Genomic DNA, 23,636 nt, shown 5'->3' with positions numbered 1-23,636 from the left:
CTACTGGGGACAAGGAACAACGGTGACCGTTTCCAGCGGTAAGTTAGCTCCTCATTTTTATGTGTAGTATTAAGTCATTGGTGAGCAAGTTAAACCAGTATTCTCCTTAGGAGGCTGCATTTTTTCAAACCCAGAGGTTAGGTGCTGCAGAATTTCTTAAACATCCGTTTAAATTCCGCATCGACCTGTCCCTCCCTTAGCAAAGTGGCTTAATTATAAAACAGAATAAACCTTCAAAAATTCTATCGGAAGGTAGAGCCAGACCCTAGAGCCTTTGAAGTAACTGGCAAAACGTCCACTGATTTCAACCAAACCAGGACTTGTCTTTTAACCAAGATTCTAATGAACTCTGAGGTTATTGCTTAGGTTAACAGAATAACTGTCTTTCTGTCTACGACCAATTCGATTACCAGGGTCAAGGGACCCCGGTGACAGTAACAACAGGTAAATTCCAAACTCTACTATTTCTCTTCTGTCTTGTGGTCTAGGCTGTAGTGAACAGTGTTTTTGATTTATGAGGGTCTTTTATTTTTCATTTTAAAAACAACTCTTTAAAATGTGGTTAGAGCCACAATCGGGGATAGAAATTTCTCTAGCTCCAAATTTACAAGGGCACTTCTAAAAGTCTTGAAGAGTTTGGGTTTTTTTAACTAATGCCAGGGTTGGGTGAGAGGTCCTGGTCAGAATCAGTTTAGGTTTTTGTACGCTGTCTAATGGAGACTCTAGCAATGTGATTACTTTGACTACTGGGGCCAAGGGACCATGGTCACCGTCACTACAGGTATGATTTTTATTCCTATTGAAACGGTTATTTTTTAATTCTGAGATTTTTTTAAAAATTAAGTTGGGGGGGGTAGCTTTTCCAGTTTTCCGTTCCTTTGGGTAGGCTATTCTCAGTGATATGGAGGGACAAAGTACTAATTCAATCCTCGCTAAAGAATGCCTTGCCCCTTAAAAATGGGTTTAATTTTTTGGTTCTGGTCTTAAAATCATTGTATGGGGGAAGTTTATGTACAGCCAGAGTCCAATATTTTATTTCTGTGGGCTTCGCTTACTGGGGACAAGGGACTCTGGTGACTGTGACAACAGGTGAGGAGTTTTTTTATAGTGTTTTATTACTTAGATATCAATTGGAGATCTCGAAAACATGCAATCTGAGGCAGCATAGAAAATGCATTAGTTCTGTTTTGTTGGCCAGGGGAACAGAGTCTAAACTTTAACTCTGAATTACATTAAAAAGAATTTGGGGTGGGGGACGATTGGGCAAGTAGAAAATCATTTGAGAGAGAAAACTTGATAGAATTGAGAGAGAGACTTGAAATTCATTGCATCTGAATCTTTAAGTGGCTAAATATCTCTGTGAAGCTGGCCCTTGATCAAGCTATTTATCTGTCTGATGAGGACAGGAGGATAAAATTATAACGAGAAGGTGTTTTTAAAAAAATAACAGATTACAATTTTTTAGACCGAATCAAAAATGCTTCTAATTTGGTACTTCAGGCAGATTTAGATGTTTCTCCAGTTCAGTAAATCATAAACTAATTTTAAAAAACAGGTCCCTAATCCTATTAATCTCAGTTAGTTAATTAATTGTCTGGGCAAGGTTATTGTAAAACTCCAGCATAGACTTGTCCCGGTGTGATAACTGGTTTGAGTACTGGGGACAAGGAACTATGGTCACCATCACATCAGGTAAAAAATAATCTTTCTTTTGTAACAATTCAGTCATTTGAGATGGTTGTTGCCTTTGCCAAGAATCCGACTCAACTCCTGTTGAAGTCAATGGGACCCTTTCCATTGGCTTTACTGGGACTTGGATCAAAACTCTAACCTGTCTTCCATACAGCCGATGCTCTGATATTAGACCAAAGACCATTTGCTCTGTTCCCTAGCAAATCGGATATCTTTTATCCCTTTGAAATTCTGTTCACTTTTTAATTTTGTGTTTTAATGTCTTGGTAAAATCTCTTTGGAGAGTGATTGGGTGGCAGCCTTTTAGAGAGAGGTTTGAATTAGGTCTACATCCAGAAATGGATTATTCTGATCATAGTCTCTTTGGCTGGGGCTTTGAAAGAGTCTTAAGATAGTTCTGCACCCATTGAATTTCAATGGGAGTTGGGCTCCTAAGTCCATTAGGCTCCTTTGAAATCCTTTGGAAGCCCAGACTCTTAGGGTCTGATCCAGAGCCAATGGGAAGATTCCAGCTGAGCTGGATCAGACCCTTCAAACTAGATTCTCAGTCTGTCTCTATAGTCTACTGACTTCAATAGAGCTTTGCTGATTTACACTACTTGGGGATCTGGCCCTAGTTCCTTATGATGGCAGGGCAATAAAACTCTCCCATGTTTGTTTTATATTAAAAAAAATTCTAAAGAAAAGGGTCAGGCATGTAGGTTCTTGTGAACCATTGTCCAATCAATGTGTCATTGTGATAACATCTTCGATTACTGGGGACAAGGTACCATGGTCACCGTAACGTCAGGTAAAAGATTTTAACCCTACGTTTTCTATATTTGTAAGTGTTTAGAAGGGCATAAATGGGAAGATAATCTAGTTCCTCTGGATAATGCAGGATTATCTCTTCTAGGGTATGGTCTAAGGTCTTGTCCTGTTTATATTTAACTATCTCAGTCACCTTCTTATTCTATTCTTTTAGTCATAAATGACAAAAAAAATAGGACAGGCTATTGATTGATTGACAAGGGTTTTAACTCATTGCCAGATTGCTGTTTTAATACATCAATTAATTAACAGTTGATTTTATTAATCCAAATAAAGACATGAATGAATAACTAAATAAGGATTTTCTCTGTGCATAATAATGAGGAAAGGCAGTAAAAAGTCTGACCTTCTAAAATAAAAATATTTCCCTGCTAGGGTATTTAATTGTAGTCTTAAATTAATACCAATTAGATAAATGATATGAGTTTTAATGGCATCTTGTATTTTAATGCTTAACTTGAATTTAAACATGATCAGGTCTTTCTAGGATAAATTTTAAAAGTATTTTAGATCTTCTAAGCCCACCAAATACATAGTAAAAATAGTGACTCATTGCATAGATAAGGTATTTGTGCAGACTCCCAAAAGAGGATTTGGGGGATAACTATGCTTTCTACAACTGGGGACAAGGAACCCAGGTCACCGTTACCTCAGGTAAATCAATATTATTATTGCTTGTATGTCTAATAGTGAGGGAAGGCGGTTCTCTGTGTGAAAAGGGCCCCATTCTGCAGTCTGTGGTCTCCCAAAGTCCAAATGAGTTTGGGGGTATTGTTATGTCTGCCAATCATAAATCAAACCTCTCTCTATTCCTATACACTCCTACCTCTCTTTCTCACTATCTATCTTTCTTGCTATATATCTCATTTTATCTAATCTGTCTATTCAACCTCTGTCTCTAATCTCTCACTCTATTTTTTGCTATCTAATTTATCGATCAATGTATACAGTCTATCTGTCTCTGCGAGCTCCCTGGGTTTCATATCTATCTATTTATCTTACATTTCTGAGGATAAACTACCCTCCTCACAATAACACATGTAAAAACTTTAAATTTTGCCTTCCCCTGACCCAACCTTCCGGCATTAGAGACTGCAAATCTGATTTAAACTTTTTAACATGACAGGACTGAGTTTAGAAATAATTGCCCAATTGATTTCTCTGTTAATATTCATTTATTGGTCCATAGGCCAGGGTTATTTAATTTTTTTTTCTTCACGTTATTGCTGCTGAAAAAAATAAATAATCAGAAGCAATAAGATTAGGAGGGAAATTCCACTCAATTGAAATTTCAGGCTCAGATGAAAAATACTTAGTAATAGTTAAAACTAAATAATGACTTTCATTAAGATTTAAATTCTTAAATGCCTATGTCGCTGTTGAAAATTGAGTTTAGGTTTATAGATCACTTCGTTACTTTTGAAAATTGTACCTATTTGTCTAATGGACAACTCTAATAGAATTCAGTAAGCATTTTTAAAGACAGGGACAAATATTTCATGTTTTGTTACCACGGGGGAAATGATTAGAAAGCTTTTTTGATAATTATTAAGCTAATAAATGTTATGGGGAAGATTAGTTGCCTGACTGTCATATTTGCCCTGGAAAATCTCCCCCATAACTTTGATTACATGCTTCATTTTAAATATTAATCGAACAAAAGATCTATTTTCCTCTGATGGTGCAAACCACGTAATTATTCTCTATACGGACCTGGGGGCTTTCAATGCACTTTAGATCAAACTGGGATTGTCAAAGAGGTTTAAGGGGTTAGATGTGGAACTTCCAATGCCTTTCATGTCCAATTCAGCCTCAGTCCATTATAAAATGGGTGCTGACAATTATTAATACTTTTAAAAAAGAAAGAGATTTTTGACACTCTGACTCCCATTAAGTAGTACTTTACTCCTGGAGCAGTCATGTTCAAATCAGCAAGACCACTGCTGGATTAAAGTGCTACTCAGTGTGTCTCCGAATCTGAATTCACAATAATGAATAAAATAAAATAAAAGTGTTCCTTGAGTGTAGAACCAAGATGGCCGATTCTAGCCTACAGGGGCCTTGGGTGGTTTAGCCTCCAGCTGGCAGAGGTTTGTTTTTCAGTTCCGTTTATTTTTAGACCAATGTTTCCTTAAATAACCTTTCTGGTTTCAAAAACATCACCCCCTTGGAGTCAGTTTTGCATGATAGGCCAGAAGGTTTCAAACAACAAAGTCACATCTGTTGGGTGTGAAAATAAAATCTTAGCAGGTGGCAGAGATCAACATGTTGATAAAAGTCTTGAGCTAAATTAAGCTATTGTTGTTTTCACTAGACAATATTGGCTACATCTCCCTGCAAATGACTTTCAATGATTATTATTTTGCACAAATCTACTGCTTTGTGTTAAACAAGAATAATTTCATTCTACTTTCCTCGATGATCTTTTATTAAAAGAGAAAAATAGATTAGCAATTTCTTAGTTAATCTTCCTTTTCAGAGAATAATTTATTTGTGATTTCCTAGTCTATCTTATAATGAACAAGAGGAATAATAAAATCATAGAAATGGAGGGCTGGAAGAGAAATCAAGGGGTCTATTCCCCACCCAGCCACCCCCAATGCTGAAACAAGATTGATGGTTTCACAATCTGTGTAGTAGTTTGTTCATTTAGTTATTTAAAGTTTTCTAACAGGAAACCTGAGGGAAGTTTTGCTAGGAATTTGTGAGCATGTGAAGTTGAAAAATAGATATTACTATTTAGCCAGATTTATAATTAATGCAATTAGATAAATGTACACACTTTAATGCAGTCTAATTTTAACCGATAGTATCGGATTTATCTATAAATTTGAATGAAATAAAAGTAATTAGATTGATCAAAAACTTTAATCTAAAATAGAATCTTAAATCAATAAAAATAGCCTAATTGTATTTTTAGTCATAGAATTAATTAGATTCATTAACAAACTTTAATCCAATAGAATTCAATCTATAAAATTAATTAGATTGATAAAAAAGCTTTAATCCAATAGAATTTTTTATGAGTAGAAACCAAAAACTATCAACAAACATTTAATAAATTACTTGATTTTAAATTTGATATCGAAGACCCACCGCTGAAAGAAAATAAACCTGCAGTTGCTTTAAATGAAGTTCAGTGGCAGAAATTTTATCATTTTCCAAATCAAAACTTTATGTGATGTTAAATCATATACAAGTTATGTCAAGGAAAATTATTTTAATTGAGAATTTTTTAAATAACTTTGTGTTTCATGAAAATATTTGAACATGTATTCAAACCCCAGTTCAATTTTAAAGAGAATATTATCAGCCATGCACTTCCATTTGAGATATTTTTACCAAGCCATAAAAATTACTTGGAAGACAAGAGATATTTAAGAAAAAATATCTATGAGGCAATTAATTAATCCATCATTGGAAATGGAATGTCAAGAAAGACATAAAATGGCATCTCAACAGAGACTCAGTTGGTAAGAAACCTAATTATCTTTTTGAATATTTATCTAATGATGTTAAATGGATGCAAAAGTCCTTTTATTTCCCCACTAAGACTTGTGCTCATTTATTTGCATTCCAACAATTTAGAAAATAACATTAGATTTTCTTTGAAAGACAAGTATACCCTGCACATCTGTAGATCCATATTGATGAATACTTTGTTAGAAATAATTTCAGGGTGGCTGTAGATATCACTTTATTAATAGACAGTTTGTCAGTTAATACTTATATAGGGATCAAAAGAAAATATTGTTCATTAATAAGAAATGGACAGTTAATTATTTATACATCATTTTGGAATTTTGATTTGTTAATATGATTTAGGAACTAATCTTGATTTATTGGTAAAACACTTAGTTTATTGAATTACTAATAGTATATTTTAGAAATTACTATTGATTTCGTTAATAAGATAGAGCCTGACAGATGATGTTCATTTTAATGCTATATAGTTCAGCAGTTAATTTTCTCTAAGAATTATTTTTTATAATACTTGTGTGCAAAAATGAGAAGGGTGGTTCTGAATTTAGCTGAAGTTAGTCTCAATGATTATTTGAGTATATTTTCCAAGTCAATATCTTTGTGTTTGTCTTTCTGTGGTGGCGTAAAATCAGAGCAAGAGACCAGTGAACTGAGCTGATTTTAAAGAGTCAGGGTTTATTTTCAATTATTTTGGCAGTCCGTAGGGATTTCAGACTCGTTTCCCTGAGGAAAAGGAGGGAGCTAGAGCTGCTGACTTGGATGAAATTAGAAATGCAGCTTTTACTTTAATTTAGGGAGTAATTTGCTTTTTCTTGAGGGGGGAAAAAGGCAGATTATTGGGAATTTAAATGAAATGAACGTGCCTGCCTCTGTTTTACATGCTTTTCCTCCCTCTCATTGACCTGTTTTAGCACCGTGTAAAGTTTAGAGAATCTATCCCTTAACTTAATTACAAATTCACTCCTGGAGTGATTCATAGATTAGCCGGATATTCTAAATACTAAGTAACCTTATTAATCGAATATTTCTTAGCCACCGGGTACAATGGAAATACGTAATTAATTAGAAAGATTTCTTATTTAACTAATAGATTTTTTTAAATTCACAATTTAATTGAATAATTGACTAAATTGAAGGCTACTGATAGATAGAGGTCGGAATGGTCCCCCGGTATGGCTCGCTTCTGTTGGGCCTCTATCAGCACCGGGCTGGGTGAGCAGGGTCCCGGTCCCCGGTAGTACTGGATCCCCCCTAGCTGGGTCTGTATCAGCACCAGGCTGGGTGAACAGGGTCCTGGTCCCCGGTGGTACCGGATCCCCCCTAGCTGGGTCTATATCAGCACCGGGCTGGGTGAGCAGGGTCCTGGTCCCCGGTGGTACTGGATCCCCCCTAGCTGGGTCTGTATCAGCACCAGGCTGGGTGAACAGGGTCCTGGTCGCCGCTGGTACCGGATCCTCCCGCTAGCTGGGTCTGTATCAGCACCGAGCAGGGTCCTGGTCCCTGGTGGTACTGGATCCCCCCTAGCTGGGTCCGTATCAGCACCAGGCTGGGTGAGCAGGGTCCTGGTCACCGCTGGTACCGGATCCTCCCGCTAGCTGGGTCTGTATCAGCACCGAGCAGGGTCCTGGTTCCCGGTGGCACCGGATCCCCCTGCCTAGGTCTGTATCAGCGCCAGGCTGGGTGAACAGGATCCCGGTCCCCAGTGGTACCGGATTCCCCCTAGCTGGGTCTGTAGGAGCACCGGGCTGGATGAGCAGGGTTCTAATCCCCGGTGGTACCGGATCCCCCTAGATGGGTCTGTAACAGCACCGGGCTGGGTGAGCAGTGTCCTGGTCCCTGGTGGTGCTGGATCCCTCCTAGCTGGGTCTGTAACAGCACCAGGATGGGTGAGCAGTGTCCCAGGCCTCGGTGGTACCAGATCCCCCCTAGCTGGGTCTGTAACAGCACCAGGCTGGGTGAGCAGGGTCCCAGGCCCTGGTGGTACAGGATCCCCCTACCTAGGTCTGTATCAACAATAGGCTGGGTTAGCTGGGTCCCGGTCCCTGGTGGTACCGGATCCCCCCTAGCTGGGTCCGTATCAGCACCGGGCTGGGTGAGCAGGGTCCTGCTCGCCGCTGGTACCGGATCCCCCCTAGCTGGGTCTGTATGAGCACTGGGCTGGGAGAGCAGGGTCCCGGTCCCTGGTGGTACCAGATCCCCCCTAGCTGGGTCTGTATCAGCACCAGGCTGGGTGAGCAGGGTCCTGGTCCCCGGTGGTACCGGATCCCCCTACCTAGGTCTGTATTAGCACGGGGCTGGGTGAGCAGGATCCCGGTCCCTGGTGCTACCAGATCCCCCTAGCTGGGTCTGTATCAGCACCGGGCTGGGTGAGCAGGGTCCTGGTCCCCGGTGGTACTGGATCCCCCCTAGCTGGGTCTGTATCAGCACCGGGCTCGGTGAGCAGGGTCCCGGTCCCCGGTGGTACTGGATCCCCCCTAGATGGGTCTGTATCAGCACGGGGCTGGGTGAGCAGGATCCCGGTCCCTGGTGCTACCGGATCCCCCTAGCTGGGTCTGTATCAGCACCGGGCTGGGTGAGCAGGGTCCTGGTCCCCGGTGGTACCGGATCCCCCTAGATGGGTCTGTAACAGCACCAGGCTGGATGAGCAGGGTTCTAGTCCCCGGTGGTACCGGATCCCCCTAGATGGGTCTGTAACAGCACCAGGCTGGGTGAGCAGGGTCCCGGTCCCTGGTGGTACCAGATCCCCCCTAGCTGGGTCTGTATGAGCACTGGGCTGGGTGAGCAGGGTCCCAGGCCCTGGTGGTACAGGATCCCCCTACCTAGGTCTGTATCAACAATAGGCTGGGTGAGCTGGGTCCCGGTCCCCGGTGCTACCGGATCCTCCCGCTAGCTGGGTCTGTATCAGCACCGAGCAGGGTCCTGGTTCCCGGTGGTACCGGATCCCCCTGCCTAGGTCTGTATCAGCGCCAGGCTGGGTGAACAGGATCCCGGTCCCCAGTGGTACCGGATTCCCCCTAGCTGGGTCTGTAGGAGCACCGGGCTGGATGAGCAGGGTTCTAACCCCCGGTGGTACCGGATCCCCCTAGATGGGTCTGTAACAGCACCGGGCTGGGTGAGCAGTGTCCTGGTCCCTGGTGGTGCTGGATCCCTCCTAGCTGGGTCTGTAACAGCACCAGGATGGGTGAGCAGTGTCCCAGGCCTCGGTGGTACCAGATCCCCCCTAGCTGGGTCTGTAACAGCACCAGGCTGGGTGAGCAGGGTCCCAGGCCCTAGTGGTACAGGATCCCCCTACCTAGGTCTGTATCAACAATAGGCTGGGTATGCTGGGTCCCGGTCCCTGGTGGTACCGGATCCCCCCTAGCTGGGTCCGTATCAGCACCGGGCTGGGTGAGCAGGGTCCTGCTCGCCGCTGGTACCGGATCCCCCCTAGCTGGGTCTGTATGAGCACTGGGCTGGAAGAGCAGGGTCCCGGTCCCTGGTGGTACCAGATCCCCCCTAGCTGGGTCTGTATGAGCACTGGGCTGGGAGAGCAGGGTCCCGGTCCCTGGTGGTACCAGATCCCCCCTAGCTGGGTCTGTATCAGCACCAGGCTGGGTGAGCAGGGTCCTGGTCCCCAGTGGTACCGGATCCCCCTACCTAGGTCTGTATTAGCACGGGGCTGGGTGAGCAGGATCCCGGTCCCTGGTGCTACCGGATCCCCCTAGCTGGGTCTGTATCAGCACCGGGCTGGGTGAGCAGGGTCCTGGTCCCCGGTGGTACCAGATCCCCCCTAGCTGGGTCTGTATGAGCACTGGGCTGGGAGAGCAGGGTCCCGGTCCCTGGTGGTACCAGATCCCCACTAGCTGGGTCTGTATCAGCACCAGGCTGGGTGAGCAGGGTCCTGGTCCCCGGTGGTACTGGATCCCCCTTAGCTGGGTCTGTATCAGCACCGGGCTCGGTGAGCAGGGTCCCGGTCCCCGGTGGTACCGGATCCCCCTACCTAGGTCTGTATCAGCACGGGGCTGGGTGAGCAGGATCCCGGTCCCTGGTGCTACCGGATCCCCCTAGCTGGGTCTGTATCAGCACCGGGCTGGGTGAGCAGGGTCCTGGTCCCCGGTGGTACCGGATCCCCCCTAGCTGGGTCCGTATCAGCACCAGGCTGGGTAAGCAGGGTCCTGCTCGCCGCTGGTACCGGATCCTCCCGCTAGCTGGGTCTGTATCAGCACCGAGCAGGGTCCTGGCTCCCGGTGGTACTGGATCCCCCTGCCTAGGTCTGTATCAGCGCCAGGCTGGGTGAACAGGATCCCGGTCCCCAGTGGTACCGGATTCCCCCTAGCTGGGTCTGTAGGAGCACCAGGCTGGATGAGCAGGGTTCTAGTCCCCGGTGGTACCGGATCCCCCTAGATGGGTCTGTAACAGCACCAGGCTGGGTGAGCAGGGTCCCGGTCCCTGGTGGTACCAGATCCCCCCTAGCTGGGTCTGTATGAGCACTGGGCTGGGTGAGCAGGGTCCCAGGCCCTGGTGGTACAGGATCCCCCTACCTAGGTCTGTATCAACAATAGGCTGGGTGAGCTGGGTCCCGGTCCCCGGTGGTACCGGATCCCCCCAAGCTGGGTCCGTATCAGCACCGGGCTGGGTGAGCAGGGTCCTGCTCGCCGCTGGTACCGGATCCCCCCTAGCTGGGTCTGTATGAGCACTGGGCTGGGTGAGCAGGGTCCCAGGCTCTGGTGGTACAGGATCCCCCTAGCTTGGTCTGTATCAGCACCAGGCAGAGTGAGCAGGGTCCTGGTCCCCAGTGGTACCGGATCCCCCCTAGCTGGGTCTGTGTCAGCACTGGGCTGGGTGAGCAGGGTCCTGGTCCCCTGTGGTACTGGATCCCCCCTAGCTGGGTCTGTATCAGCACCAGGGTGGGTGAGCAGGATCCCGGTCCCCGGTGTTATGGGATCCCCCCTAGCTGGGTCTGTATCAGCACCAGGCTGGGTGAGCAGGGTCCCGGTCCCTGGTGGTACCGGATCCCTCCTACCTGGGTCTGTATCAGCACCGGACTGGGTGAGCAGAGTCCTAGTTCCCGGTGGTACCGGATCCCCCTAGCTTTTGTATGAGCACCGGGCTGGGCGAGCAGGATCCTGGTTTCTGGTGGTACCGGATCCCCCTAGCTTGGTCTGTATCAGCACCAGCTGTATCAGAGGATTCCTAGCGGTTCCAGCCGTCCTAGCCCATACTGGTATGAAGGTTGCCAGATACTGTTTTGTTCTGTATAAGACTCTGTCTTTGCGGGGCTCGATCTGAAGGGTTTGTCCTTCTCTGGTTCCGGTTCCCATCCTTAGTAATTCTGGGCCAGCCCCTGGCAGGACACGATCCATTCACATCCTGTGTGTACCAACTCTCCCAGTGAGATCTGTCCCATTTGGGGCTGGGACAGTGCATCCCTTCTTCAACCCATTCCTGGTCTTTGTAGCAGGCTGCTTTTGGACATATATAGGAGGTCCCTTGTTACCTGCGGCCCCCTTGTCGTACTGATAAAAGTCTCCTGGTTTCAGAGGTCTGGTTTGAGTCAGAATTTGGCCAGATATTGGTCTCCTCCAATCTGAGCTTTTGTTCTGAGTTTGCCAGAATTTGGTGATAGAAAGAAGGTGAACGAGACAAGAAACGATTTTCTGGGCCATGTCCCCAGTTGGTGTAAACAAGGTGTCCATTCAAATCAGTGGGGCCAGATTCCCAGGTAATGTAAACTGGCTGAGGTTTCTGCTTTGTGAGAAGAACAAGAGTGAAGGAAAACTGGTGGGGAAGGGGAAAAATAGTGAGATGGAGAAGGAAGGAAAGAGGCGAAGAAAGCTCTGCAGAGACATTGCTTAGTGTAGAGGATACACTCATATGTTTGTGTTTCTCCAAAGAGCTCAGGTTCTCCAAAGGCTTTGGGCTCTTGGAAGCAATGGGGACTCAGTGGGAATTTGTACCATCCAAACATGCTGGACTGACCATCTTTTACTGCACATTTTAAAGCAAGCATGGGGCAGCAAATCTTTAGCTCTTTCCACGGGGTTGCCTGGCTCACGCCTCAGCTCTGCGTTGTGCCCGGTGCTATTCATAATGGGAGGTGGCTTCCAGCCAGGCTGACCCTTTGGGCAATGCAGAAAGGTGCCACTTTTTCAGCAGTGGTGCACCATGGGAAAGTGGTGGGACAGAGGTTTGCACTGGCTGGGTTGGCAGCGTAATGACGTCGCTGATCAGGGCTCTGCTGGGGTCGAGTGACTAATTCAGGAAAGGGGGACTCAACCACCAATGGACAACTGATCACGGACTTTCAGCATATGGCTGTTGGGAACCATCCATTGATCTGAGGGGGAGAAGTTGGTGTTGAATCTCACTCCATTCCTACAGGGCCAGAGAGGCCTTGGAGTCTCCTCACAAGCAAAGGGGTATTGAGGCATGTCAAGGGAACTGGGGCCATACACACAAGAGGACTGGGCCATAGATGCATAAGAGGAACTGGGGCCATATGCAAGTATACAAGAGGACTGGACCAAATATATAAGGAGCTTGGGGCCCTATGTCTGTATACAAGGGGGGGGCTGTGCCATATATACAAGGAGGCTGGGTTCCTATGTCTGTGTATACGGAGTGATGGGCCATAGGTCTGTAAACAATATGAAGCTGGGGCCATATATGACAACTTTTAAATCAAGCTTGGATGTTCTTCTGAAAGATCTGCTCTAGGAATTATTGTGGGGCAGTTCTCTGGCCCGTGTGAAACTAGATGATCACAGTGGTCCCTTCTGGCCTTGGAGTCTATGGATGTTCAAGTACATCAGGGTTATACGTGCACGCAATGGAAGCTAGGACCTTCAACGTGGGGACGTCACCCCCAGGAGGTTGCCCTTTCCTAGTGACTCATCCCAGGGCGATGCATATCTGAATGTGGGATAACACTTGCTTTTTTCTCCCCCGAACCAACCAGCAATTCTCTTTCTCAAGTTCAGCAGCTCCCCTACATGCCCCATGGTGGTGCTTTAATGTCTCTTCTCTGCCCTTCTCCCACCCCCATCCTTTCATTGTTTTGATCCTCAGCATCCCCAGCTGCCCCATCTCTTTTCCCGCTCTACCCTTCCTGCGGGACCGACACGAGTCAAGATCCTGTCGCACTGGGCTGCTTGGCAAAGGACTTCCTTCCGGACTCAATCACTTTCTCCTGGAGTAATAACAAAAACATCAGCCTCACCAGTGGCATCAAGGAATTCCCCTCGGTCCTGAATACAGCTGGGACCTACACTGCCACCAGTCAGCTATCAGTCCCTGCCTCCAAATCGCACGAGATTTTCTATTGCTCAGCCAAACACCCAAATGGGAATGAGATAATCCAAGTACCTCCTCATATATGTTGTAAGTAGATTCATTCTCTTCTTCCGGACAATATACACAATTACTTACAACCCAGCATGGAGTCACTGGATAATTGCAGGCCTTTGGGCTATTGCATCTAGCTACTTTGGGGAGAGGCTCATTAGAAAAGCAGCGATAGATATACACATAAGAAAGAGTGGGTCCCTATGTTTCCTAGGGACAGGACTCCTGAGTTCCATCCCCAACTCTGGGATTGGAGCAGGGTCTAGTGGGTTAGAGCAGGGAGGCACTGTGAGCCAGAACACCTGTGTTCTGTCTCTAGCTCTGGGAGGGGAGAGGGGTCTAGTAGGTCAGAATAGGCTCAGGACTCCTGGGTGACTCTGGGAGGGGAGTGAGGTCCAGTCGGTCAGACTGGGACATGGGAGAGAGGACTCTTGAATTCTCTTCTCAGTTCTGGAGTTTAATGTTGACCACATAAATGGGAACATGTTAGCTCCTTCGTGGCTGGCCATTCTACCAGAAACTCCATGCTCAGGGTCTGTGGGGGTGGAGCTTGTGATTGTGGGTGGAGCTTATGAAGGGGACACCCCTTTGCAGTCTAAGCACTGTTCTGTAGTGGAAGGTGGTTTGGGTTGCAGGCCATTCAGCTACTGGCTGATAGCAGAGCCCATCAGATGTAAAGAAAGAGACACGGGCCTTGCAGCCCCCATACACACACTGTCAGCTTTGCATATTCTGCATTCTGGTGCCAAGTTCACATGTGATAACTGTCATTCCCACCCCTTGCTTTTGTCTTTCATGTTAGCACCTGACGGAGCCATTATGACCATCCGTCCCCCATCCAGAAACCAATTCCTAGAGCCCTATAAAAATTCCACAATCATCTGCCGCATTACAAACCTCTGCAGCCAGACTGCTACCTTCACATGGCTGAAGGATGGGGCACCAGTCACCTCTGGAGTCACCACTCATAGCCCTGTCTCCAACGGCCCCACTGGTTATTATACCCACATCAGCCAGCTGTCTATCTTGGAGAAAGATTGGGATGCCGACCGCAAATATAGCTGCAAGGTGGACGCCACGAATTTCAGCGAGATGATTAACACTAGCAAGTCTTTCGAGTGTACAAGTAAGTTGTGACCTTCAGGGGTTCCATCCCTCTCTGAAACGATCATGACCCATCCCCCAGCTCCACTCAAGGTGTGTCCATGTAACCCAAGGGCCAAGTGGCTGAGACTTTCCAAGGACTCATAACCCATATTTAGGGCCAGGTTTTGAAAATAACTCCTCTCCCAGGGAGCCCTTCTGAAAACTCTGTCCTTAACTCTCCCCTAGCGCACCCCTAAACATCCTTGATTATTTTGAACATCATAGATCCCCAGGAAAGACTGTGGTTAGGGCACATCTTAGCCTCTCTGGGCCTCTGTTCCCCATCAGTACAACCAGGATAAACGCATCTTCCTCTCACTGGGATGTTGTGAGGTGCTCAGATACTATGGTAATAGGAGCTATATGTATACACCATAGATAGATCAATAGATTTTTATTGCCTTCAAACTCTTCTGTGTTCTACCAAACCAAAAAACAGCCCTGTGTGAATTAGCCACTGGACCTGGCACAAGAAGAATTGAAGTTAAGTAAGCAATGGGCCACTGGGGCATGGGATGAGACCTCTAAAATAAGACAGGGATCCCTCCTCTAGTGCTGAGATGCAGCCACAGGGGAGAGGCAGCTGCTTATACAGGGATCCGTCATCCAGCAACGAGATATAGCCACCTCTGTGGGGGTGCAGGGGCTGTCTAACAGCCACACAGCGAAGTTGCAGAACAGCTTAGGGCAGGAGGTGAGGAACACCTCATCCCACATTAAAATTCCCTCCTTCCCTAGAAAAATTAAAATTAAGGGAAGCTTCTGGCTCATTGAGTTGATGCTCAGGTGTACTGGGTAGGGGCATCTTCTGGACACGAAGAACAACGTAATTCTTTTAAAAATTACACAGCCCACGGGTAATTGAATGAGAATTCTCACCCATCTCTTTCTGCCTCCCAGCTATTGACTATCCCTCTAACATCGATGTCCTGGTGATCCCGCCTACTTTCGCTGATATTTACATTCGCAAATCGGCCATACTGACCTGCAGGGTCATTAACATGCAATCCACGGAGGGGCTCAATGTGACTTGGAGGAGAGAGGATGGCAAGGAGCTGAAGACCAGCCTCGGAGAACGTAAGGTGCAGAGCAATGGCCGTTTCAGCGTGGATGCCACAGCCTCTGTGTGCGCAGACGAGTGGGAGAGAGGAGACTCGTACACCTGCAAAGTGGATCATCCAGACCTCATCTTCCCCATTGAAAAGACTTTGACCAAACAGCCTGGTAGGTGACCCTCTTCCGTCAGCTTGGTTGTGCTCACAGCTGGTCATTACTGACCTGGGGCCAGATATTTTGTGGGGTAGGGGTTAAAATACCCATCAGAAGGGAAAAGAATTCTCCTTCCTCTAACAGTTTTAGGCTGAGCTTTGCAATGCTACCTAAGGGCTCTGGGTGTCCAGCTCCCATTAGAAATTAGTAGGAGTTTGACGTCCAATTCCTTCGGGTGACTTTAGAAAATCCCATCCTTGGTCTGTATCTCTAGCTAAGAACTCACCCCCATCACCTCTCAGGCTGTGTAACCCTCAAGCATTCCCACCTAAGAGCAGGCCAGTGGTCTGTGCAACCCACCATGGCAGAGAAACCCATGCAAGTTCATTAGTGCATGTCCATTGTATTGGACCAGGGCCAGGAGCCGTAAGTCCAAGGACCCCTCGGTCAAGCGAGGTCACTTGTTCATTCTTTCTCCAACTCTCTCTCTTTGTACAGTAACCAACAGCCACGCTCCATCCATCTACATCTTCCCTCCCCCCTCTGAGCAGCTGGCCCTCCGCGAAGCTGCCACCGTCACCTGCCTGGTGAAAGGTTTCAACCCCCCTGACCTCTTCATCAAGTGGCTGAGCAACGGCGAGGAGCTGAACGCCTCCAAGTACATCAACACCGAGCCCATCCAGGAGTCCAGCCAGCCACCACTGTACTTCGCCTACAGCACCCTGAACATCAATGAGCAGGAGTGGAACGCCGGCAACACCTACACCTGCTTAGTCGGACATGAGAAGCTGCCCCTGCAGGTGACCCAGAGGACCGTGGACAAGTCCACCGGTAAACCAACCTTGGTCAATGTCTCGCTGGTGCTGTCCGATACCGCCAATACCTGCTACTAACCGTCGCGCCCTCCCCTGCCGTCCCATCCCCCATTGTGCCTCTCACTCCTCCGACTGCTGTTTGGAAGGGGAGAGGTTACATGCCCCCTCCTATATGTGTGTAAAATAATGGTGTTTCTGGAATGGAAAATCGTTGGCTGCATATTTTAAAAAAAATTTAGAAATAAAGTCAATTTTGGGAAAAAAATGGAAAATATTTAAGTCATTTTCTGGGGAAAATACCATGTGATGTGTCCCCAGAGATGGGGAAAGGGTTTCCAAGAGTTCCTTGCCCAAATGAAATGGGAACTGGGCACTCATGTTTGCACTGCAGTCATGATTCTCATCTCTCTTCCTGTCTGTCTGTCTTTCTCTCTCCAGTCCTCGCTCCCTCTCACAACCTTCTCCTTGCTAATCTCATCTTTTCCACCTCCCTCTCATGCCCCTGAACACAATTAGCTTGAGCCTCAGTTACTTAATTCCTGCTGATTCTCAGTGACTTTGGAAGAGAGAGTGGAGCCAAAGTAGCTTGAAATTCCCTTTCCATTCCCTGTATTCTCCTGGTCTCTGAGCACCCTTGGGGCTGCTCTAACATACTCACTGCTTTCCTATAGACCCTGGGAAGCAGACAATAGACACATCTGATAGCAGTGAGCACCAGCCAGACTGGACTGGACTAGTACTTCTGCAGAACCTTTACACCAATTCTCCATCCACCTGGGAGACCCTTTGCCCAGGAAGTTCTCTCAGGGGGTTCTTTCTGCCCACTTTAAGGTAACTTTGCAGTGCAATCAGGCACAGTCTCTGGTATCCAATTCTTTCATGATTATCACACAAGGTGACAAGAAATACTCAGTCTCATACGCAATCTCTGGTGTCATTCAGTACACTCACAATCCAACGCATAGGCTCACATGAAGTATTGAGGTCTCACATATGGTTCTTGTGGCATTCGATGTATTCATGGTCAACCCACAGGGTAGTCTTGGCACCTAAAGGTTCTTCTGGCTCATGGTTTCTCTTGAATGTCTGGTCTCCCAAGAAAATAAAAGATCAGAGACATAAAAACACATAACCACAACGATGTTGAATATATCACAATATTCTTCCATGCCCACTGGGATTTCCCTTTGAGGTGTTTTGCTGATGCACACAAATACCTGCACAATTTACTGTCAGAAGACAGGATACTGGGCTGGCTGGACCGTTGGTCTGACCCAATCTGGCCGTTCTGATGTAACAGTCAGCGTTTGTTTATCCATGCCTGGTAGACCTTTCCCTTCAAGTTGCTTTATAAAAACTTTGTGCATACGTGGCAATGATTCCATGCTTTGGGGCATTGCCTCTGTTCGTGATGAACCCTAAGGAGCATTGCACATACCCAGTAATCGTTTTATTCACCACTGAAAAGCAGTGCAATTCACAGCATCTATCACCTCATGACTCCACAGTATTCCACCAGTTTGCCAGCCAGGCATCATGTCCCCCACCTACTGCCTTTTGTACCCTGGGGCCTTAGTCTACTTCTTAATAGGGCAGGAGCCCAGATCGCCCCAAAAAAGACAATCACTCTCAAAGCTGGCCCTGATCAGCCACCAAGTTGGGGGAAAATACCCTGCTCACACAACTTAACAACCCAATGGTGGGCAGCGTTATGAGACTGGCATCCAGGGAGGAGTTTGCAGATACAGTCTACGATACTCTTATTAATCTCAAAATACAAAATTATTTAGTAAAGGAGAGAATAAAGGTGCTAAGGAAAGGCATATGGGTTCTTCGGGCTCTGGGGTACTGGTTCTGATCCAATCCCACTTCAGAGGGATTACCTGGTTTAGGAGTGTCAGAGTATGGCATATAGGGCATTTCCCCTCTAGGGGGCACCAGCTTTGATTCAGTCCCCAGGGGGCAGAGGGCTGTCTGGCTCAGGGCTGCAGGATATGGGATATGGAGACTTTCCCCTTTCATGGGCACCAGCTTTAATCCAGCCACACATTTGCTAGATCAACAGGGTCGGGGTATGAGCTATGAGGTTTTTTCCTCCTTCGTTCCAATCCCACCCCGGATTAGTAGTGACCCAAAATATTTCCTGTTACGTAGTGAGTGTCAGACCAGTTCTTAGTGTGATAGGTACCATCATTGCATCATTGCATATATAAGAATTTAGATAGGTGGCTAGTGGGGTTTGTATGGAGACAGATTCTGCAATGAGTTAATGGATAGGTAGATAAATAGATACACATGAGGGAAGGAAAGATAGATAGAAAAGTACTGCAGAAGGAAGGAAGGAAGGAAGCCAAACCTGCCAGGCTTACATGAACTGAAGGCCTTATCCAAGGAAGTTCTCTCTGCTAGCAACAGAGAGTTCTTGTTGAGTGTGTTAATTATCTACTTCCTGTCAATACAAATTTAAAAATTAGCGATGGTTGAAAAAAATCTGTCTAAATTGCTTTAGATGGAAATTTAGGGGTTTGGGTCAAATTATATTTTTCACAAAGTTTCTGCTTTCCACAGCAAACTTTGATTTAATTTTTTGTCAAAAATGGAAGGTTCTAAATCCAAAATATTTCAACTCTGAAATGCTTCTTTGGTGCCTCATGGAAGCTGTAGTTCGAGTGCTCCTGTTCTCCTCTCCGGGCCAGGCTCCCCAGCTGGATTTAATGTCCCATAATGCACTGTAAGCATGCCTCTCCTGTGATGCATTGCCTCTCCTTGAGAAAAGGCAAGACTGTGATGCATCCTGGGAGATGTGGTCTGACCAGGGAGCCTGGGCTTTAGAATAGGATGGGCAAATAAGACTCCGGAACTACAACTCCCATGAGGCACCATGGTGCCATTTCCAAATTGAAATTGTTCCATTTTTGCATGAAACATTTCAGTTTTCAAGCCAAACAAATTAAAAATTTTCCAACGAATTTAAAAAAAATAATTCTGACCAACTCAAATAAAAAGTGCCATGAACCCAACAGCATCTCTCACAGATGAAAATCCAATCTTTTCAGAAAACTCACTTTGCAATAAAGCTCCATTCCCCCCGCCCCCAACTCTGGGCTCAGCAGAATCTTTTAAAAACAAGAGTTGTCCCACAACTACCCATGCTGAAGCCACAGTAAGACACCTCACTGCATCTTGGATACAACTTACATTCACACAAGTCCCTTCTTTGGCATGAAATGTAAAACTCGATTTTGACCATTAATGGTCATTCAAGATCTCATTGTCATTTCCCCCTTATCCAATTTCTATAGTAGGAAAGAGCGGAATCTGAGATTTCCCACTCACCCAAGAGATTCAGAGAAGCTTCTGATCTGAATCGTCAAAACTTTTGAAGTCTATTCATCGTCATTTTCCATGGTTCTCAGTTCATGAACCAAAAACCTTCATGACTTGGTCTTCTTCAGTCACTACCACAAACTATTCCTCTTCTCTGTTGTTCATTCTCCCATATGCGCCCTTGCAATACTAGCATGCATCCTTTAAAGTAGAAGTGTTGGCCAGAATAATGACCTTGCGGTGGAAGGGTGACCAGCACAAGGTCGATGAAATATTTGAGCCCCTCTTAATAGTCCCTCAGAATAGAATTTAGAGGTTGCACAAGCCCCTCTGCATAGAAATTAACATCACCCATTTTCAGTTTGCAACCAAGAACACCCAGAGACGTGCCTGCAGGGAGCAGAAATATATTCATTTATAGGCAGAATATATTCATACTTAACATTCTGTGGTCAGAGGAGAACATGCCTACAGACATACAGGTCTGCCAATATCCCCTTCTCTCTCTCCTCCACCCTTCAAAGCTTCAATCTATATTTTTTATGGAATAATTTAGCCAAATATTTCCAAAGAAGCCAAAGGGGCTTGGATGCCCAATTCCCAATTAAAAATAAAAGATTCCCAGGAAATTGGCATCCAAATCCCTTGGGTTGTTTTGAAAAGTCCAGTCTTAAGTATTTCTATCTATTGCCATACACTCCCATCTGCTGTCGGTCTGTCTATCTATTCCCCAACTCCAATTCCTCACCCATGAATGCAGTGCAAACAAAACTCTCTACCTCTTAAAATATTAGCCATTAAAGGCACTTCAGAAACAGCCTCTTAAAAGCATGTAGAGAAATGAGCAATGTAGGAAATCCCACCCTTAGTCTCTTTTTTCATCCTTGCTATTGACGGTGGGACTATGGAGTTGCTTCATTGGATTAGGCCGTTGAGCTGCCAAATCCAACCTCCCAACTCCCATTGAATCAGATCAGGAGCTACTCAAGTGGAGACAATGGGCCCGGTCCCCAGCTGATGTAAACTGGCAGTATCTCCACTGCCTACAATGGAGCAATGCCAATTTACACCAGCTGAGAATCCAACTCTACGTCTTCCACAGGGAGGGGAAAGCCCCCATTGAACCTGGCAGATAACTTGATCTGGGAGGGAATGGAAATGGCTTGACCTCCTCTGTTACCAACACCTCCAACCTACCTACTGGAAACTCCACCTAACCCAATTCCCCTCCCAACGTGCTCCCCGTAGCAGTACTCAGAGATTCCTCCATATGATGCCACCCAACCGGTCCTTATCTTGTGTATGTGTGTGTTGTCCAAAGTTTATCTAGATGCGTTCGTGGATGCTGAAGAGGAAGACTTCTACAACCTCTGGACAACAGCTTCCACTTTTATCATCCTCTTCCTCCTGAGTCTTTTCTACAGCACCACAGTGACACTGATCAAGGTAAAGAGGCAATTTGTTGCTGCAGGAGGGGGAGGAGAGGAGAATGCCCTAGTCTAGACTGTGATGCATCAAGGCGAATGCGCTTGGAAATTGGGGTTGGAGCCTAAGGGAGTTAGACACCCAATTCCTATTGTTTTTTTAATGGGAGTCAGGCGCCAAACTCCCAGCCTGGCAGATGCACTGGGTATGCCAACTGGACCCAAATGAGATCACAATAGTAGATTAGAGAGGAGGTTGGTTGCAATTGGTGGAGAATCCAGCAGGCAGGCAAAGTGAAGAGAGGGGTCCAAAATTCTAGCTTCTATGACAACACCGTCAACTGTTGTTCTTATTTAGGTCCCTGTAGCCCCATTGTGACAGGCACTGCATGCACGCATGGGATGCCACAGCCCTTGCCCCAAAGAGCTTGCCGTCTATTACTAGAGAAGGCAAAATTGTTTCCCCCAATTTACAGATGGAGAACTGAGCAATGAAGTGACTTCCTCAAAGTCTCACAGAGAGTCTGTGGCATGGGCAGGACTCTTGCATCCAACCCAGTGTCCTAAACATGGGGCCAGCTGACTTCTCTGCTAAGCACTGCCAAAGTCAAACTCTAGATGCACCACCATGTAACTGAGGGATTAACCAAGGCTAGAGAGAGAGAGGTGGTTAGTTTTGGCCAAGGATGGTCTTTTCAAGGGAGCCTAAAGTCAATGGAATAAAAAATTGGCCTTTAAATTGGCACCTGTTGTTTAGTGCAAGCACATGTAAGCAAATGGTGTGAATAGATGGCATTGTGCCAACACCCATGTTCATCTTCTCAGTTGCAAATTTGCAGCTCCCATCAAAGCCAAGAAGGAAGGTCTTGCTCTGTCACTCATGGAGCTCTCATCCTGATCTCTAATAGTTAGAGACTAACTTAAAGCTAGAAGCATGTGGTTTAATATCCTCCCAAAATTATTATCAACATTGACTGTAACTCTGCATATTTTTGGTATCCACTTAAATATCCAGTCCAACCTAATCTTTGTGAAGTGCTTAGATACCACAACTAGGCTAGGAAGGCGGCATGGCATAGTGGCTTGGGGCCAGATTTTCAAAGATATTTTGGCGCCTAAATCCCTTTAAAAATCTGGCCTTTGGTCACTGGGCTAGAACCCTAGAATCCTTGGGTCTATTCTGACCCTGGGCAAGTCACATCCACTCTCTGCTACTCTTTCCTCTCCATCTGGTGTCTGTCTTGTCTGTTTAGACTGTAGGCTCTTCAGGGCAGAGATGCCTCTTATTGTATGTTTGTATAGTGCCCAGCATAATGGGATTCTGATCTCAGTTGAGGCCTTTTAATGCTACCATAACAGAAATCATTAATAATAATAATACAGGTGAAATATAAATTGATATATCAAGCATCCAGGCAACTGATGGGATCATAGATCTCCAGAGGTTAGAAATAGGGTGTTCAAAGTTGCTCAAGTGGAATTTTGAAAGAAAACCTTTGTTCAACAACTCAGTAAGCAAGGTCAAGTCCCATCTGACATGGGCAAATTCAGGAGTTTGTGCAGAGGTGGAAATTTGGAGGCCGAGATGAAACACTGGCCTTAAAACATCCACCTGAGATTTTCAAATCTGCCTAAGGGCATTTAGACTTGGAACTGTGTATCCATATCCCTTAGCCACCTAGAAAAAAATCTCAACATCTGTTTTTCTGTCTCTTCTTCTCGCAAGTGTCCTAGGACCAGATTCTGGACCTCCTTACTCAGGCTGAGTTGTATAAGAACCTGAACAGAATAGAGTAGAATAAAACAGAATAAAATGGCACTGTGATGAAATTAATGGGATGGCAAGAAAAATAAGAAATTATTCAACATGAATAGGCTGGCAGACTTTGGAATTCAATGAATGAGACTTGTGTCCTACATAATGGTAATTTTACCATTGCAGGTGAAATAAACCCAACAGCCCAAGATCGTTCCAACCAAAGGAGCCCACAGAAAGCGATTTTCCTGAAGAACAGTTCCAAACTTTGCTCCACTCTGTCACCTGTGCAATTGTTGTGTTCACCTGCCTGTGGAATGTTCTCAGACTTCAGTTGAATGTAACTGGACTTTCTGTCTATTGTTTATGCTCTTTTATCTCCATTTTTAATGCACGTTTGGGCAGTTTTTTATTTCTTTCTGTCCTGGTAATCTCTGCTTTATGCAAAATGCAATCTCTGCTGGCATAAGAAGTTGCACGTTAATGGAAATATGTAATCGAATTGCACAACTTGTCATTTCCCCGTATTTGTATTTCTCACCCTGTACATATTTTTCATGTTGAAATAAAGAAATTTATTATGTTGACATATCAAGAGCTTTCTTGTGGATCCTTACTGTTACTTGGTACTCACTGTTACGTGTAAGCATT

General features: G+C 45.8%; 3 gene segments (V, D, J or C); all 3 read left to right on the top strand.

Moving 5' to 3' along the window:
• Window positions 1-23,636, top strand: part of LOC140896669 (Ig gamma-1 chain C region-like) — a 75,998-nt gene that overhangs the window by 1,676 nt on the left and 50,686 nt on the right.
• Window positions 744-23,636, top strand: part of LOC140896666 (immunoglobulin heavy constant mu-like) — a 49,081-nt gene continuing 26,188 nt past the window's right edge. Inside the window, 1 exon segment of the C gene segment in view lies at window positions 744-781. Coding sequence covers window positions 763-781 — 19 coding nt within the window.
• Window positions 1,097-23,550, top strand: LOC140896667 (Ig mu chain C region membrane-bound form-like). The segment is given in 7 exon segments: window positions 1,097-1,692; window positions 13,033-13,344; window positions 14,111-14,434; window positions 15,355-15,678; window positions 16,162-16,494; window positions 21,127-21,251; window positions 23,172-23,550. Coding segments are annotated over 7 exon segments (1,446 nt in total).

The sequence above is a fragment of the Lepidochelys kempii genome, chromosome 13, assembly GCF_965140285.1.
Source record: "Lepidochelys kempii isolate rLepKem1 chromosome 13, rLepKem1.hap1, whole genome shotgun sequence".
NCBI classification, from domain to species: Eukaryota; Metazoa; Chordata; order Testudines; family Cheloniidae; genus Lepidochelys; species Lepidochelys kempii.
Note: the sequence above shows the minus strand (reverse complement) of the source record. Positions and strands in the feature narration are given on the sequence as shown.